Consider the following 20381-nt stretch of genomic DNA (forward strand, 5'->3'; position numbering starts at 1 on the left):
AAATGATTGATTTGTTTATCAGTAGTTGATACTTTAAGTCATCAGACTTCACCTTTGACTTTTGTGACATAATGAATGTAGACACAATTAGCTAGTACAGAATAAATATAATTCATAAATATAAACAGATGCTATGTACACCTGTGCAAATTCAATAAATGTTAAATAAATAGTTGCAGCTTCTAAAGCAGAAAAAAAACTTCAGTAAAATTCAGCATTGGTTGCAAGGTCAAAGCATTAAAGTGATTATTATATAGACATTCATGCATTTGTGTTTGAATATTAACCTTCAACATTATGGGCCCTATTTTAATGATCTGAAACGCAAATGCGAAGCGCAACGCGCAAGTGAGTTTGTGGGGAGATCTTGGGCGCTGTTGCTATTTTCCCGGCGTGAGAAATAACTCTTGCGCCGGGCGCAAATCAATAAGGGGTTGGTCTGAAGTAGGTTCATTATTCATAGGTGTGAATTGGGCGTAACGTCAAATAAACCAATCAGAACGCTATCCAACATTCCCTTTAAACGCAAGGGCGCAAGTTCCACGGCGGGTTGCTATTATTATGACGGATTTACCAGGCGCACGCCAGGAGCGGTTCACAGCCGAGGAGACCCCCGTTCTTGTAAGAGCAGTCAAAGACAGAGAAGTTATTTTGTATGGGGATAGGAGAAACCCGCCCAAATCAGCGTAGGTTAAACAGGCCTGAGAGGAAATAGCCACAATCTCATCAGCTGGCATCCCCATCGTTGCGCCAAGCGCTACAATGATGTCAGGAGACGGGGGAATCCCAAGCTTGCCAGCATAAATCGGGCACGCCGTGTAACGGGAGGTGGATCTGCCTCAGGACCTGACGCCAGCAGAGGACATCGCTGCGTCCACCCTCACCGCTGAAAGGGTTTGGGGGCTTTGAAATCGGACCCAAGAAACGCAAGCAAGGTCCAACCCCAAAGTACTCTTACAAATCAAGTTCATATACATTAAGGTTTCTTATGAAAACATTTTAATTATTATTTACATAAAATAAACGTAATACAGCCACACAACAAACTTATGAAAATATTTTTATCGTTATTTGCATGAGAATTTTTTTAACGCAGCCACACAATAAATAAAAACTATCACCTCAATGCTCACCACTATGATTCCCCTTATCTCGTGTATTAATATTTTTTAGTGTAACAATTTATGATTTGCAAAAATAACTGTTGCATCTGTGTAGATTAGATGCAAAGTGTGTGCGCATTGTGCACGCTATACATTATGGTCAAGCATGCACCCTTAAAATAGCATAATGAACCACGCGCCACTGACTTTAAACTTTTTTTTTCTGGTCAGTGGCGCAATTATTTTTTGAAACTACAAAATAGCATCAGGGATGGTTTGCGCCGGAACACGCCTCTTTTTTTGCGCTGAACCGCCCAGGGAGCGCAAGTTCATTCCCTTGTTTGCCGACGTGCGTCTGTGGAGGGAAAAACCCGCTGTGCGCCGGTGCAAAATTCGAAAGATACATGCGTCACTGACAAAGTCAATTGCGCTGGCTGCAAGATAGGGCCCTATGTCACAAAGTTCACTGTGATAGCACTTTGTGTAAAATTGAAGCTGGACAGGAATAAAGTGACTTACAGTTCCCACCACTCAAATAAACACACCAATGCACCCACAAACATCAACTAACAGACAAACACACATCTCACGTCCACCAGCACAACAAAACCACATTACTTTCCACACCTATTGAATGATGTTATCATGCAGAAAACAAGTTTTAATTTTCTTACAAAACAAAACCAAATGATATAAGGATTTTGTGACACTTTTCAGGTCTAGATGGCCTCTAGTGTCTTTTTTTGTTTAGCCTTGTATTTATTTATATGTGTTTCATTCATGTTTTTAATTATTTAATCCATTTAAAAAAAGGTTTATTTATCCTTAATATTTTAAAGCAATATATTAATGCTATTACCTGTTATTTAACTAGTTTAATGCAGGATGATCAGATGAGTTTTAGAGAGACGACGTGTGTGTGAAACTGATGGTGGTCTTGTTCGGTTGTTAAATGCAACGGAAGTCATCAGCATCGACCACATCACGCTCATATTGTCTTTAAGACTTTTACAGACCCCTGAAGTGATGAAGAAAATGTTTCTCATGTTTGTTTTTCTCTGTTTGTGCTCCTGCTGTCTGATGGGTGAGTTATACATGATTTATGATTTATAGATTGATCATGAACTGAAGTTAAATCAGATTTACATTGACTTCTATTTAAATGACTTTAAATGTGTTTGTGTGTACAGGTGTGTTTGGTGATGAAGTGAAGTCAGTGTCAGTGATGGAGGGAGATTCTCTTACTCTACACACAAATATTACTAAAATACCGAGAGATGGTGTGATACTGTGGAGATTTGGACTTCAAAATTCTCTCATAGCAAGAATCAATGAAGTGGCCAAAGATATTTCAATATACGATGATGTTCTTGATGGGAGATTCAGAGACAGACTGCAGGTGAATGATCAGACTGGAGATCTCACCATCACAAACATCACAACTAATCACACTGGACTTTATCAAATAATCATCAGCGGCAAACAGATCTCACACAGATTCAATGTTACTGTCTATGGTGAGTAAAGATTTGTTGTTTTGTATTACATGAAAACATTTTAACATATAAGCTGTCATGATCTATATGAATGTGTCATTTGGATCCACTCATATAATAAAATGATTTCTGTTTATTCTCTCATGTTTTTCAGCTCTGCCCGTTCCTGTCATCTCTAGTTACTGTCCACAAAACTCATCATCAAATTGTTTATTATTGTGTTCAGTGTTGAATGTGAGAGATGTGAGTCTGTCCTGGTACAAAGGAAACAGTTTATTGTCCATCATCAGTGTGTCTGATCTCAACATCAGACTCTCTCTACCTCTGGAGGTTGAATATCAGGACAACAACACATACAGATGTGTGCTCAACAATCTCATCACAAAACAAACTCAACATCTCAACATCACTCATCTCTGTCAGATGTGTTCAGGTGATGTTTGTTTTTAATCGTCTGTTACACTTTTTTTTAACCAAGATGATTTTTATTAAAATTTAAGATGAGGTTTATAAGTATTTCTATCATTTTTTTTTCTCAAATGAAAACATTGAAACATTAAAGGTTAAATCATTTTATTTGTTTTATTTTGTTCTCTCAGATTGTGTTTGCTGTTGTCATGTTTCTGAAGCTGTGATCCGATTGGTGGTCTCTGCTCTGGTGGGTGTGGCTACTGTTGCTGTTCTGGTTTATGACATCACGTCTAGCAGAACTAAACTGAAGAAAAGATCACAGACACCATCAGACCGTCACTGATCAACTCAACATTCTCACATTAGGTGGCTTTAAATGTTTGAGTTCACATTTCTGTTTTCTTACTAACAACTGAAGCAAGTCTTGGGATGAAATGTATAAATGTTTTCATCTGTACTGTATGTGCTAATAAACTGATTCTTGTGGTTAAATTGAACTTGTTTAGGAGAAATAAATGAACTGTTTTTGGTTTGTAAATGTGGATTTAATTGTCCCTCTTTTGTTTTAATATATTGATGAGTTGAATTTAAATAATAGTTATTATTATCAAATGCATAAAAAAAACTTCTGTAGATTTAAATGTATGTTATTTACTGGCAACAGTTTGTTCAAAGTTAAATAAACATTAAACATTAACAAGTCTTTATTTTTTATTTCTTACTAAACAAACAGCTTCATGCAAAGCATTCTGGGAACCAAAATCTGAAGAAAAAAAAACAGAAAAGGTTGATGAGGGTTTTTTGTTCCCAGAATGCTTAGCATGAGGCTGTTTTTTTAGTTTTATTCTGTTCAGCGCCTGATAGTCCCCTGCTATTGAAAGTAACCAAGGGGACCATTTTTATTTTTCTGTCAGTCTTAGTACACAATGTAACTAAGAAGAGTCAAGTATCCAAACTCTTTGGTTATTTTTGAGCGCAATGCTAATGGTCTAATCAGATTCAATGGATTATGCTAAGCTATGCTAAAAGTGCTAGCTCCAGACCCGGAGATCGGCTGAATGGATATCAAAACAGTGAAAATCAAATGTTTAACTATTTAAAAAAACCTGGAGTGTCCCTTTAAACTACATTCAAAACATCTCTAGTTAAAGTCTTATTGCTTTAAAATGATTGATTTGTTCATCAGTAGTTGATACTTTAAGTCATCAGACTTCACCTTTGACTTTTGTGACATAATGAATGTAGACACAATTAGCTAGTACAGAATAAATATAATTCATAAATATAAACAGATGCTATGTACACCTGTGCAAATTCAATAAATGTTAAATAAATAGTTGCAGCTTCTAAAGCAGAAAAAAACTTCAGTAAAATTCAGCATTGGTTGCAAGGTCAAAAAGTGATTATTATATAGCCTAGACATTCATGCATTTGTGTTTGAATATTAACCTTCAACATTATGTCACAAAGTTCACTGTGATAACAGTTTGTGTAAAATTGAAGCTGGACAGGAATAAAGTGACTTACAGTTCCCACCACTCAAATAAACAAACCAATGCACCCACAAACATCAACTAACAGACAAACACACATCTCACGTCTACCAACACAACAAAACCACATTACTTTCCACACCTATTGAATGATGTTATCATGCAGAAAACAAGTTTTAATTTTCTTACAAAACAAAACCAAATGATATAAGGATTTTGTGACACTTTTCAGGTCAAGATGGCCTCTAGTGTCTTTTTTTTGTTTAGCCTTGTATTTGTTTATATGTGTTTCACTCATGTTTTTATTTATTTAATCCATTTAAAAAAAACGTTTATTTATCCTTAATATTTTAAAACAATATGTTATTGCTATTACCTGTTATTTAACTAGTTTAATGTAGGATGATCAGATGAGTTTTAGAGAGACGACGTGTGTGTGAAACTGATGGTGGTCTTGTTCGGTTGTTGAATGCAACGGAAGTCATCAGCATCGACCACATCACGCTCATATTGTCTTTAAGACTTTTACAGACCCCTGAAGTGATGAAGAAAATGTTTCTCATGTTTGTTTTTCTCTGTTTGTGCTTCTGCTGTCTGATGGGTGAGTTATACATGTTTTATGATTTATAGATTGATCATGAACTGAAGTTAAATCAGAATTACATTTACTTCTATTTGAATGACTTTAAATGTGTTTGTGTGTGCAGGTGTGTTTGGTGATGAAGTGAAGTCAGTGTCATTGATGGAGGGAGATTCTGTTACTCTACACACTCATATTACTGAAATACCGAGAGATGGTGTGATACTGTGGAGATTTGGACTTCAAAATTCTCTCATAGCAAAAATCAATGGAGTGGCCAAAGATATCTCAATATATGATGATGTTCTTGATGGGAGATTCAGAGACAGACTGCAGGTGAATAATCAGACTGGAGATCTCATCATCACAAACATCACAACTCAACACACTGGACTTTATCAAATGATCATCGGCGGCAAGCTGAATAACTCAAATAGTTTCAATGTTACTGTCTATGGTGAGTAAAGATTTGTTGTTCTGTATTACATGAATACTCAAATCTTGAGGCACAGGAAATGATGTCATACTTGCCATCATTTTACACTTAATGGTATTCAGAGTGCTGTGTCATATTTGTTTTTTCCTCAAATGAAAGCATTGAAAACATCTGATCGGATAAATTGTTTTTCTCTCAGATTGTGTTTGCTGTTGTCATGTTTCTGAAACTGTGATCCGATTGGTGGTCGCTGCTCTGGTGGGTGTGGCTACTGTTGCTGTTCTGGTTTATGGCATCACGTCTAGCAGAACTAAACTGAAGAAAAGTTCACAGACACCATCAGACCGTCACTGATCAACTGAAGATTCTCACATTAAGGTGTTATTATGGATTTATATTTTTGAGTTCACATTTCTGTTTTCTTTAACTGATGCAGGGTTAATGCTAAAAATATCATTGAGTCAAATATATGCACAAATATAAATGTGTGCTTTTTTGGGAATAAATGTATAAATTTTTTGTAAACTCTGTGTGCTAACAAATTGATTTCTTGTGGTTAAATTGTACTTGTATAAGAGAAAGAAATAAACAGTTTTTTGCAGTGTAGTGTGGATTTATTGTCCCTCAGTCTTATTTTAATATTTTGATGAGTTGAATTAAAATAATGGTTATTATTATCAAATAATCAGATTAATTATTAATTGCTTAAGAGTTTAGTCTGAATTGTTACCAGTGTTGGGGGTAACGCATTGCAAGTAACGTGCATTACGTAATAATATTACTTTTCTGAAGTAATGAGTAAAGTAACGCATTACTTTATAAATGTACACATTAATATTTGAGTTACTTTTTAAAAAAAAATAAATGCAAGTTACTTTTCAGTTTAATTAATATGATGTAAAAAAATAATGTACTGAATTGAACTAAACGTAGTCACGTAGAATTACGCAATCTACGCGCGCCTTAGCGGGAACAGTTTGAGTCAGAAATGGATATATGCAATTTCTGAATGCAGAACTTCATAAAAAAGTAACTCAAAAGTAACGGGTCAACTTTCTTTCGGGTCATGATTCGTCTTTGCCACAGTCACGAGATCTGTGACGTTCGGCTGTAAGTCCAACATGTTGTCAACTCTTCACCGATAAATGACTGTAAACTGTTTATTAAAACTCCTTTCAAAACATTTGTATTTTAAAATCTCATTGCTTCAGATGGTACCCACTGACTTCCATAGCAGGAAAAACAAATACTATAGAGGTCAATGGTTTGGTTACAGACAGATTTTTCAAAATATCTTCCTTTGTGTTCCTCAGAACAAATAAATGAATACAGCTTGTAAACATGAGGATGAGTAAATGATGTCAGAACTTTAATTTCCCCTTTAAATGTTCTTCTGATGGGGTGTCCTGAAATGACATTTGTCCCTTATGTGAGTCAGGAGTAAGGCGTTGTGTACACCAAAACTTTTACGCCCGCGGCCGGCGCATGTTTTCAATTGTTTCCAATGGAAGCTCTGCGTTTTTCAAATAAGCCAGCAGCTAGCGGGTTTTTTCCGCGCTGAAAACCGGCGCTCGGCGTTTTTTCCGCGCTCGGCGCTGAGCGTCGAGAGTTGAAAGAGATTCTACTTTGGGAGAAAAGCTCCGCTCGTCAATGTCAGTTCTCACACGGCCGCCCAATCACAGTGGAGCAGGGGCGGGACATTACCACAGCAACCAACCGGCTCGCAGCTGAAGTATCACAGCTACCAAAGTGCTCAGCTGAAGAAAGCTGGCACTCAGCTGAAAAACAGCTGGCATTCGGCGTCCTCAAGGCGTTTTCAGCCGCGTTTAAAAGTTTTGGTGTACACAACCCCTAACCCACAACCCAACCCTATCTCTAAATGACACTCATGTTGTGTGAAATTTCCTATCACCCTCACAATACTAGAGAAAAGCAGTGGAGACAGATTCTGCATTACACCAACCGGTCATCCAATGATCATCAAGTCTCTTTGTCTGGTTTGCGGTGTCTGTTACTGACTAACACACAGAGATCAGACACTGAAATACTTTAATAACTTTACGGCTCATCTTTATTATTCCCTTAACACCAACATCAACATGAGGAAGATCTCTTTACTCTTCCTCATCTCTTTGTCCATCAACGGTGAGTAATCAACATTTCGGTTTTATTTGTTTATATGTAATAACTGCAGTCACGTTTGCAGTAATATTTAGATATAATTTTGATAATTACAGTGTTACTTTATTTAGATTTATTTTAATGTATGGATTTGGCAATGCAATAAGATCCACATTTAATCATTGTAAATGATCTTTAGAAATCGAACCCATGACCTTTGTTTTGTTAGCTTTTAAGAAAATGTATTTGATTCATATTATTATGTTTAAATATTGTTATAATATTTTTATTTATGTTCGTTTCAATTTAATTTGTTTATTATGAAAGACTGACGGCGTCATATAGGGTGTGGTAATGTATTGAATGATAAGCGGGTAGAAATGTTACTATTAAATAAAAACATAATTTTTGACTAGTTTTGTTGGCTCTTTAAAATGTTTTTATTTTTATATAATTTGTTTCTTAATTTTAATCGATTTTATGTTGTGTTTTGTTAATTTAAATAAATTAAAGAGCAACATAATGAACGCCTTGTGGAATGAAGTGCATGACAAATACAACCGCATTTCTACCGACTTATGGGTCAGACATAATTTTTGACTTAAAGTTTTGTTCGCTCTTTTAAAACGAATTTTGTTTTATATAATTTGATTCCTAATTTTAATCGATGTTTTGTTGTCTTTTGTTAATATAAATAAATAAGAGTAACAGAATCAACTTGTGGAATGAAGTGCGTGAGAAATACAACAGCAGCCTTAAGGAAAGGCCAAAACAAAATGTTTGTCAGTTGTTATAGTCTTATAATACATTTTTAACCGATAGATTTCCTTAGGAAGACATTTAATTGTTTCAAATTGTTTGTGAGAGACGTCACATGAGGTTATATTAAGCAACAACTAGCCGTGATTCGAAGCTTTTCAATTGAACCAATAGCTTCAAAAATGTTTCAGGAAGCGGTCGAAGCATTAAAATATGGCGCCCCCTGCTGGTGAAAATGTCGTAAAAGCAACAAGATCTCAATCCAAACATTTTACACTTTTTACACACTAATTGCAAAGGTTTTCCAAAAATATGTTTTTAAAGTAAATAAATTTGAAGAAAATAGAATGAAGCCTCGTTTATGAAAATCAAGTGACTTGGCCAGTTTAAAAACACTCTGAACCACTGATTCGAAAGTTTTAGAAAGATTCTTAAATGTTTCGAGGCTTCAAGAAACAGTGTTTCGAAATTGCCCATCTCTAGCCTATACTGTCTTCATATTCAATGTTGAAGTTACATGAGGTCATCTCTTTACTGACTGTTAGATTTAATTGTACTGCCTCTATATTTGTGTGTTTCAGGTGTGTTTGGTGATGAAGTGAAGTCAGTGTCAGTGATGGAGGGAGATTCTGTTACTCTACACACTGATATTACTGAAATACAGAGAGATGATTTATTAAATTGGATATTTAATAAAGACGATTATATAGCTCAAATAAACAATAAGGTCAATTTGATTTCAATATATGATGATGTTCTTGATGGGAGATTCAGAGACAGACTGCAGGTGAATAATCAGACTGGAGATCTCACCATCACAAACATCACAACTCAACACACTGGAGATTATCATCTAGAGATCAATGGAGAAAAGATTACAGGACAGACATTCAGTGTTAGTGAGTATCTTGAATAATGTAGCCTACATACTTATTTTCTGGGTGTTATTTGCCATATCCTTAATTTTGAGTAATCATATTTCTCTGCAGGTGTAATTCATGTTGATCCAGATGAGATGAAGTCAGTGTCAGTGATGGAGGGAGATTCTGTTACTCTACACACTGATGTTCTTGATATTAAGAAATATGATGTGATACAGTGGAGGTTTCAACATGAAAACTCTCTTCTAGCTGAACTCAACAGAAAAACTGCTTTCTTCTCTACATTTGATGATGTTCATGATGGGAGATTTAAAGGAAGACTGCAGCTGAATGTTCAGACTGGATCTCTCACCATCACAAACATCAGAAACAAACACGCCGGACTTTATGAAGTAGATATCAGCAACAGCAGTTCACACACCATACATCAGTCAATCACTGTTACTGTCAGTGGTGAGTAAATCAAATCTTATAATATAATAATCTAGCAGGCACTGACCTTCAACATTAAATTATGGTTGAAATAATTTCAGTTCTTGTTTCAACGTTGAAGCAACATTGATACAACATTTAATTGCAAAATGTTAATAAAATAAAATGCTTAAAAATCAACTTTTGGGTGAAACTTGGTTGAAATAATGTCAGTTGTTTGTTTAAAGTTGATTCAGTTTGGAAAATCAAAGGGTAATTCAACATTGATTCAACCTTGTCTTTGATGTTGATTCAGCAGTAAATCAACATTGAAATGCTGTCTGGGAAAGATCTGATTCAGATCTTATGACAGTGTGAATAATTAAAATGTAAATATTTGGCTCAGTGTTTAAATTATGTCAAAGATTATGAGGTCCCCTAGCTAAGGCCCCCATCATTACATTTGTTTGTTTGTCCCGGATCAAAGTTTTAATAAAAATACTTAATTACTCTGAACTCAAACCCTAATCATACAACAAAAAATATATATCTTTAAATATAATGTTACATATATTTCAAAATATTAAAAAAAATTCATAAAGTAAAAAAATATATATGTGCTGAAATATATTTAGGAATATGTTTAAAAAAAAAAAATTCAACAATATATTTTTGGGCCATTTTTTTTTAAATATATTTTAAAATATAAAATATATATATATTTGTTTCCCTGAAATACATTTTGAAAATTATCTTGATATATGAAGGTTAAAACGTATTATGTTGTCAAATTAAGAAATATATTCACTTCACTTTCTGAAAAATGTATTTAGCATATTTTTACATATATTTTTGGCCAGAGAATTTTTTTATTTATTTTTTGGCATATGGGTTACCATTTTTTACCCCTCATATTACTGTGAAATATTAGTTTGAGAAGAACTTTTAAAAGCCCCTAACCCAATCCTAAATCAAATGATTTGTAAATTCCTCCAAAAAAACAGTGCAAGGCAAACTTGAAAGTTGCTCAGACAGAAATCTTTTGGATTCGATTTTGTAAAATTGGGACAAATAATGGTCAGTATTGCTTTGCGGCAGGGGAGCATGCAAAATTTAAATTCATGTAGTATTTTAATTTTAATATAAACTAGGGGACCCTACTTCATTTTTTGTGCTTTATGCAGGGTGCCTCAATGCTTAGTGGAGGTCAGGGACCACCCCAGGCCCCCCCTCAATCGGAGCACTGCTTTATTCCTCTTAGTGTTGTTATATATGAACACATGAAGTTTGTTTATATTCAGTCTGTGTATTTTTATTCTCTGTAGTCAGTCTCTTACACAATCTCAGTGAATCTCTGCACTTTGTCTTTGGTTCATGTCAGTACCATGAACTCTTTCTCTATAGCGTCTGGGTTTATAATGGACAGTTTTGTGTTTCTCAGCAGCTGATGATGTCACAGTGTGTTCATCTGTGAGACGTTCGTCATCAGGGTTTAATTATTGGGATCATGGCAGTGCCTATGAGGGGCGACCTACTGCATGTTGAAATAATGGCTTTGATAGATCTGAAGTGTTTAATATTTCACTGATATTTCACAAAATTCATAATATTCATATACCAATGCACAGTACAACAGCTGCTTTATTTCTGTTTCTTTAATGTTGATGTGTTTGGTGTTGTTACAGGTAAAGTGACGACAGTGTCAGTGATAAAGGGAGATTGGGTCACTTTAAAGACTAATACTGAAATACAGACCTATGATCTGATACAGTGGATGTTTGCACCTGATGATGACACACGGATAGCTGAAATATATAAATCAGACAATACATTTGCGGTATATGATGGTGCTGATGGGAGATTCAGAGACCGACTGATGCTGAATAATCAGACCGGATATCTCACTATCATAAACATCAGAACTGAAGATGCTGGACTTTATGAACTGAAGATGAGCAGCAGTAGACGATCCATTCAGAGGAGATTCAGTGTAAATGTCAGTGGTGAGTAACATTTGTTATTAGTATCGACTAGTCTTTATATTAAATTAAAATTCAATGTTGTCTTTAATTAAGATTACCACATGATTTACTCACCATTAAGCCATTCCTGATGTATATGATTATCTTATTTCAGACAAACACAATCAGAGTTATATGAGAAATTGTCCTGTCTCTTCCAAGATTTATAATGGTACTGAATGGTGCTTGAGATTTTGAATGATGTAGGACACATGACAAAGTGCATTGGCTCTCGTCTTTCTTGTCTCAACTTTTTTGGACTTTAAATCAAAGGCACCATTTACAATAAGGATCATAGCACTCCATACCATTATAGACGCTATTGTCACATCCCAAAAATGTTGATATATTACCAAAACTCAATATATCGCAGAGGCCTCAATCAATTTATAAAAAAACAATTCTGACAGTGAATTTTATGCACCTACAGTGACTTGGCTCTCTCTCTCTCTATCTCTCTCTCTTTTACTACAGAACGAGGTCTGTCTTCATATGTTATAGCTGGATTATGTTTTGGTGTCCTCCTGGTTAGTGTTGCTTTAACTGCTGGTGTGTTTTACTGTCGCCAGAGGTTCCCTAAAGCAACAATAAGAAAAGGTAAGAAACAGATGAAGAAAATTTTATGATCTTTTTCTACTACAGTAGAGATTTAATTTAAGATGAAAAATGCTGGGTAATTTTCATCCCAGCATTGGGTCAAAAAGAGACGACCCCAGCTGTTCGTCCTTTTATGTAACGCTGGGTTACATTATTAGTGCAGGTTGATTTTGTTTATGTTTTTATTCTGATATATGGGCAGGATAAATAAACATGTTTATACATTTCTATTCGTTAAACGTATTTAAATTATTTTATAACATACGTTTTTAATATGTTTTTCATAAAGTATCAGGTAATATAATGATAAAATAATATCATCTCATAGTGTGTCTTCTGAAATTTCTAAAATATAATTATTAACAGTGTTGGGGGTAACGCAGTACAAGTAACGCGCATTACGTAATAATATTACTTTTCTGAAGTAACGAGTAAAGTATCGCATTACTTTATAAATGTACACATTATTATTTGAGTTACTTTTGTAAAAAAGTAATGTGAGTTACTTTTCAGTTTAATTAATTCAATTTAAAAATAAAATAATGTTCTGAATAAACTGAACATTTTAACATAGAATTACGCCCTCTGTGCGCCTGAGCGGGAACAGCTTGAGTTACAAACAGAGATGGCAGGCCAGAGCTTGACATTTTTGCCATCATAAAAAACATGGAGCAAAAATTAAATAAAGTTTAGTTTCGCGTGCGCAAGTGAAACTTATCGCGGTTACTTTCGTGTGCGCACGTGAAACTAAAAAATAATTCTGCACATGAAGGTTTGCATGAGCACATGAAAGTTTTACGTGAGTACGCAAAATTTTTACGTGAGCACGCAAAAGTTTCACTTGAGCACGCGAAAGTTTCACGTGAGCACGCGAAAGGTTCACGTGAGCACGCGAAAGGTTCACGTGAGCACGCGAAAGGTTCACGTGAGCACGCGAAGGTTTTACGTGAGCACGAGAAGGTTTTACGTGAGCACGCGAAAGGTTCACGTGAGCACGCGAAAGGGTCACGTGAGCACGCAAAAGTTTTACGTGAGCACATGACACAAAACTTAAAAAAAAAAAACTTTTTTACTCCAATGTCCCCTTAGAGGCTTGGTATGAAAGAGATCAAGTGTCAGCCAAGTAATAAAAAAAACGCAAAACTAATGTAAGCATTACTTTCCATGAAAAGTAACGCAATTAGTTACATTTTTGGGGAGTAACTTAATATTGTAATGCATTACTTTTACTTCTGTAACTTTCCCTAACACTGATTATTAATAGTTTACAACATTCTCATTGATATCAAACATGAGATTCTTTGTATTAAATCATACTGATTTTTTTTTCATTATTGTCTTGCTCTTGTTATCATTTCTTTATCGCTGTGACTGATGAACGGATTACAGTGATGGTGGGACGTTCTGTCCGTCTAAAGACTGATGTTGATAACATAGAGACAGATGATGTCATAGAGTGGAGGTTTAAGCCTGGTCCCTTTCGAAACAACGTCATAGCTAAAATCCAGAGGAACAACCTAACCGCTGCTAGTGATGAGAGATTGTGCAGGAATATGACACTGAACAAAAGGACCGGATCTCTCTACATCACAGACATCACAGCCGATCACTCTGGATCTTACGAACTAAAAATCACCAGCGGTGTAATAACATCATACAAGAGATTCAAAGTCATCGTCTCTGGTGAGTAACTAGATTCTTTAATCTTATATCAGCACAGATTATGATGACAGAAAATATTGTGAATGGAGTCAGGTATATAGCGGTATATTGCTTTCCTGTGGCGCGCTGCGGTATGTTACTACTGTGTCGCGCTACGGTATATTGCGCTACTGTGTTGCACTACTGTTCACGTGTGGTATATTACGTTACTGTGATGTCGTGCAATATATGATACTGTGACATGCTGCGCGGTAATTGTTCTGCTGTGTCGCTCTTCTGGAGCGGTGTGTGCAATATATTGTGCTGCCGTGACTCTGCGCAGTATATTCCGCTGCACGTGGTCCGTTGTGTACGATATATTGCGCTGCTGACGCCTGTCTGCTTTATATTGCATAGCTGTTACTTGCTACGGTATGTTAAACTGCTGCGGTATACTAGCATTGCCGTGTCTCGGACGGTATATTGCGCTACTGTGCCGTGGTGCTATGTGCTGTGCAATATATTGCGCTGTTGTGACGTGCTGCTGTGCGGTATATTGCAATGTTTTGCAGGCGCTGTGGCGTGCTACAATATGTTATCCTGCTGTGGCGGTGTGTGCTATTTTGCAATGCTGTGATGTGGTAGGTTATGCTGCTGTGGCGCTGTGCGGTATATTGTGATGCTGTGACATGCGGCGCTATGTTCTGCTGCTGTGCGATATATTGCGGTGCTGTAACGTGCTGCGATTATTTATTTTTTTTATTGTATTTTTTGGAATATAATAAATTACATGGAAAATAATTAAATGTCCTAAAAAATCTAAACCCTGCCCTTAGTGTTTACAAATGTAGTATTATTATATTACCCAAGATAAAATATAACCTGTGTGAAACATGACACAGATGTTTATCCAGGATGATGCCAGAATGAGTTAATGTGGGTAGAAATGCACATCAGATGTCATTGTTTTCTCTCTCTGATCATTTTTTGATTTCATCTATCGTCTGGGCTTTCCTACAGATTTCATCCCACCGAAAGATTTATTGGAGATAAGCTTTCCTTTGATGAGTAAATGGAGTCGAACAGCAGCAGAGTAACACAAACAGCAACATTACAACATCAGCGTGATACTGTATATCACTTATATGAGCAATGAAAAACTTTTTCTGTGGACGGTTGAATGAACATAGCTGTGAACTGAAGTTAAGACTGTGTCTTAAAATCTAGTCTGGGCAGTAAGGGCTAATCATCCGTCTTACTATTTGGATATAAATGATACCAATCTATGTAACATGCTTAAAACACTTTTGGCACTCTGGTATGAAATAGAAACGTTTAGATTGAATAGATATGAAATGAGGTAAAGATTTGCAATAACTCTTTATTTTATATGTTTAACCTTTAATGTAAATGTCAGATTTTATTTCTATGTGTAGATGAAGATGAAGTGTGCACTGTATTTAATATTTCACTTTCATATCTTCAACACCATTATATTTAAATATAAGCTTACATTTCTTGTGAAATATATAAATAATATATAAGCAAATATCTTTTTTCTTTTTTATTCTGGTTGATGTTTAATCCTGAGGTTATAAACAGTGTGTTTCTCTCCAAATGTTTACTGTTTACTTACAGTCTACTGTAAAATAATTTGGAGTTTTTTTAAGTCCTGTTTTAAATTTTAAATGGTATAAACAACCTAAATGTACTTGTGACACATGAGCAAGTTTAGTCTAGCAAGTACAAGTACTTTATCACAATGCACAAAACTGTAAACATAAAAACATGAAACACTTACAATTGTAATGTTTGCTTTCTCCACTCCCTAAAGCATTTTAGTTTTTTTCATTTGGGAAACAACATGGACTAAAATAAATGTTCACATCAAATGCACTATAAGTCTTTTGAGATGAAATGTATAAATCTAAATGTGTTCATATTGTGTGTGCTATAGGTTATAATAAACTGATTCCCTGTGGTTAAATTGTATTTGAATAGAAGCAGATTGTTTAGTAGATTGATGAGTCATATAAATTCATTAATAATGGTTATTATAATCAAAAGCAATAAGTGAATAAATAATTGAGCTTGAGAGTAAGAATTTGTTACAATTATGATGATTTATTATTTCTGATGAATGTGTTTTGTGTTTTTGCTCTTGTGTATAAAGTATCATCTCATATCAGCCAAAGGTTCAGCTGTAGATGTGAACACAATGTGGCGCTTTATATATAGTGCTGCTTTATATATCAGTAAGATTTATCAACTCACCTTTCTCCTCTGGTTCTGGCTAGATGGGATACAGCTACTTCCAAATCTCGCCAGATGTTGGGTTTAGGGTTAGGTTTGGGGGTAGGATTAGAAAGAAAACAACCTGGGCCCAGTTTTTCAAAAGGCTTAATCCGGATAAAATTGATCCGGATTTAGTAATCCTTTCTTTTGCGATCCGTGATCACAGAATCCAGTTTACTTTTGAGCCAGTTTTTCAAAGCAACATCGGATTAGATCAATCTGATCCGGATAGGAACTTTTCAGGATCACCAAATCTGGATAACCAGTGCTCAAACAGGATAGAAAATCACAATGTTGAACTATAGATATGTAAAGAGCAACGAGTGGAATAGCCAGTGTGTGGTCAATAAGTTTATTTTTATTTGAAATTAAAACACACACATTTAAAAAAAAAAAAAAAAAGATAACCCCCACCCCATCCTCTTCCAGCAGTTCGCTTATCTGAGACCTACAACACAAACACTGAGGATATTTATAACAAGTCAAATATAGATGTATTAAATAAAAAAAGACTTAATGTCAAATACTCCACAATAATTTTATTATTTTATGAGGCCAAACTCTTTCTACTTTGCTGTAGGCCTATACTGAAAGGCTGAATACGTTAAAGCCTACCTAATCACTGTAGCCTGACAGATGAACAAATAAAATTAAAACCTTATGAATAAATAGGATATCTTGTAAGATACTGCAAGAACCAAATATAGTATTATTTGATACATTTTTAAAGTTTTCATTTCATTTTGGGCATAAAATCCACGCTAAATCCACCCTTCTGATGGGATCAGTTTAATCCAGATTTTTTGGATCAAAGTGATCCAAATCCTACAAAAAAGTTCTGAAAAACCCAAACTAAAGGTTTGATCCGGATCAAAGCCAAGATTGGATTACGTGATCTAATACGATTATGTAATCCGTTTTTTCTTTTGAAAAACCCATTTTCAAGATTTGATCCAATCTGTTATCCAAAATCATAGTGGATTACTTTTGAAAAACTGGGCCCTGGTGAGATGTCACCATATTTTATCTCTTCTAGCCACAACCCTCTCCCCTTATCGTCTTCATGTTTCTTCATGGGTGACGAAGTTTTGACTCATGTGTCAGGTAAACAGCTTTTAAAATAAATATTTCAGATATTGTACCAACATATATGAATATCTTTAAATATGATTTAATGTAATGAAGTTGATCTTAAAGTCACATGACTCTGAAGGAGCAGCTGCAGGTGTTTGTAAGTGAACTTCATCGCTTCACCACCAGAGGACTCTAAACTCAAATGTGTCATAAAACTCGTTCAAAACCTCTCTAGTTAAAGTCTTATTGCTTCAAAAATATTGATTTGTTCACCAGAGAACTAAAATCTTCATCTTTATTAGTTTGTGTCTGGAGTCTACCCCCATCTAGTGTTGAAATTGTATTTTGCATTCAAACGAACAGTGCTCTCTAGCGCTTTGCTTTTACAAATGCATGTTGCAACTAATGTAGCCATTATGTACTCACTGATCTCCTTGTCCTTTGCAGCTGGTTCACGTGTTCTGAATGAAAACGGGTTGGTAGGCTAGTGCTTTTTGTCCCTCACTGCTATTATAGTTTATCAATACGGCGGAACGATATGGATGCCTCCTTGGACTTATCCGTTCAATGTTAGTAAAGAGAATAAATTCTTAGCTTACAAAGAAAAGTCAGATCACTGGCAGAGGTCATTTGACACCAACGAGGACATATTAATGAATAAAGACATTGATTTTGATTAATAAAAACACTTAAAATCCTACTTATTGCCCCTTTAACACACAACCTCTTTCTGAAACATTTTCTCATCAGACCTTTATGATAATGAATGTAGACAAAATTGATTAATACAGAATAAATATAACTAACAGAGAAAAAAACAACACTTTTCTTTAACACCTCACCGATCTGCAAAAAAGGTTTTACTTTTCCCACAGAAGTCATGAACGTCAGCAGCAATAATATCAGCACAACCACATTACGCTCATATTGTCTTTAAGACTTTTACAGACAGTGATGAAGAAAATGTTTCTCATGTTTGTTTTTCTCTGTTTGTGCTGTCTGATGGGTGAGTTATACATGATTTATTATTTATAGATCAGATTTACATTTACTTCTGTTTCCAGAAGAATGATCAGACTGGAGATCTCACCATCACAAACATCACAACTCAACACACTGGACTTTATCAAATAAACATCAACAGTGAGCAGAAGTTGTCATACAGATTCAATGTTACTGTCTATGGTGAGTAAAGATTTACTATTAGTCTTCTCTATCACATATTTTTGCATTTGGTATATTAACTATCATACTGTAATTACTCTCAATAGTGTCTCTTGCTTTATACTGTTATGTTTTTGATTTTTTATTCTGTTATTTCATGTTTTCCAGCTCGTCTGCCTGTTCCTGTCATCTCCAGAAACTCTTCACAATGTTCAAATTGTTCATTATTGTGTTCAGTGTTGAATATGAGAGATGTGAGTCTGTCCTGGTACAAAGGAAACAGTTTATTGTCCATCATCAGTGTGTCTGATCTCAACATCAGACTCTCTCTACCTCTGGAGGTTGAATATCAGGATAACAACACATACAGATGTGTACTCAACAATACCATCACAAACAAAACTCAACATCTCAACATCACTCAACTCTGTCAGATGTGTTCAGGTGATGTTTAGTCAAAATGACCCCAAGTGAAAATTTATGGGAAATGCAAAAAAAAAACTGTAAAAAAAAATTCAATGCATCCAGAATAAATCTGAAAATTTCAACACAGAAAAGAAGGCCTGATCTACAAATGAAATATAGAAAAGACATGCTAAATCACACACACACATTATGGTTTCCATGTTTTGTGGGGACATTCCAAGACAATTGATTAATAGGGTAAATATAACTAACAGAGAAAAAACCAACACGAGAAACATTGTCTTCAACACCTCAGTGGCCTGCAAAAAAAGGTGTTACTTTTTTAACGGAAGTCAGCAGCATCAGCAGTATTAATATCAGCACAACGACATCATGCTCATATTGTCTTTCAAACTCAAGTAAGACCCCTCTTTTATAGACCCCTGAAGTGATGAGGAAAATGTTTGACATGTTTGTGTTTCTCTGTTTGTGCTCCTGCTGTCTGATGGGTGAGTTATACATGTTTTATGATTTATAGATTGATCATGAACTCGAATTAAATCAGATTTATATTTACTTCTGTTTCCAGATCAATGACTTTAAATCTGTCTGTGTGTGCAGGTGTGTTTGGTGATGAAGTGAAGTCAGTGTCAGTGATGGAGGGAGATTATGTTACTTTATACACTGATATTACTGAAATACAGAGAGATGATCGGATACAGTGGAAATTTGAACCACAAGGGATTCGTTTAGCTACAATCAACAAAGAAAACAATAGTATCTCAATATATGATGATGTTCTTGATGGGAGATTCAGAGACCGACTGCAGGTGAATAATCAGACTGGAGATCTCACCATCACAAACATCACAACTCAACACACTGGAGTTTATAATGTAACCATCAGAGGAAAACAGAAGACCTCACACAGATTCAATGTTACTGTCTATGGTGAGTAAAGATTTATTGTTGTGTATTACATAAATACATTTCAACATATTAGCTTTCATGATTTATATGAATGTGTCATATGAACCCATACTACAATCATTTCTGTTTATTCTCTTATGTTATTTAGCTCGTCTGCCCATTCCTGTCATCACCGGCAACTCTTCACAATGTTCATCATCATCATCAAATTGTTTATTATTGTGTTCAGTGTTGAATGTGAGAGATGTGAGTCTGTCCTGGTACAAAGGAAACAGTTTATTGTCCAGCATCAGTGTGTCTGATCTCAACATCAGACTCTCTCTACCTCTGGAGGTTGAATATCAGGATACAAACACATACAGATGTGTACTCAACAATACCATCACAAACCATACTCAACATCTCAACATCAAGAATCTCTGTCAGATGTGTTCAGGTGATGTTTGTGTTTATTCACTGACTTATTCATTTAATAGGAGATTATTCAACTTTATTGTCTGTTTAATCTTTTTTTAAGATAATTTTTTACACTTTAAAATTTTCATAAAGTATTATATTATTTG

At 35.1% G+C, this 20381-nt stretch overlaps 2 protein-coding genes across 2 annotated transcripts in view; both read left to right on the top strand.

Moving 5' to 3' along the window:
• Positions 1-3533, top strand: part of LOC135721155 (uncharacterized) — a 39561-nt gene extending 36028 nt beyond the window's left edge. The window contains exons 2-4 of the mRNA XM_065243336.2: positions 2294-2620; positions 2754-3032; positions 3199-3533. Of these exons, the coding sequence (XP_065099408.1) occupies positions 2294-2620; positions 2754-3032; positions 3199-3353 (761 nt within the window). The 3' untranslated portion in view covers positions 3354-3533. The remainder of the gene's footprint in view (positions 1-2293; positions 2621-2753; positions 3033-3198) is intronic.
• A 3497-nt stretch (positions 3534-7030) lies between these two features.
• On the top strand, positions 7031-16138 carry LOC135721153 (uncharacterized). The gene is made up of 7 exons (XM_065243331.2): positions 7031-7664; positions 8981-9298; positions 9389-9733; positions 11377-11694; positions 12187-12309; positions 13699-13992; positions 14971-16138. Exons 1-7 carry the CDS (start codon positions 7619-7621, stop codon positions 15045-15047), a joined length of 1521 nt encoding a protein of 506 aa, XP_065099403.1. The 5' UTR covers positions 7031-7618; the 3' UTR covers positions 15048-16138.
• Positions 16139-20381: the final 4243 nt, after the last annotated feature.

The sequence above is a fragment of the Paramisgurnus dabryanus genome, chromosome 24 (assembly GCF_030506205.2).
Source record: "Paramisgurnus dabryanus chromosome 24, PD_genome_1.1, whole genome shotgun sequence".
NCBI classification, from domain to species: domain Eukaryota; kingdom Metazoa; phylum Chordata; class Actinopteri; order Cypriniformes; family Cobitidae; genus Paramisgurnus; species Paramisgurnus dabryanus.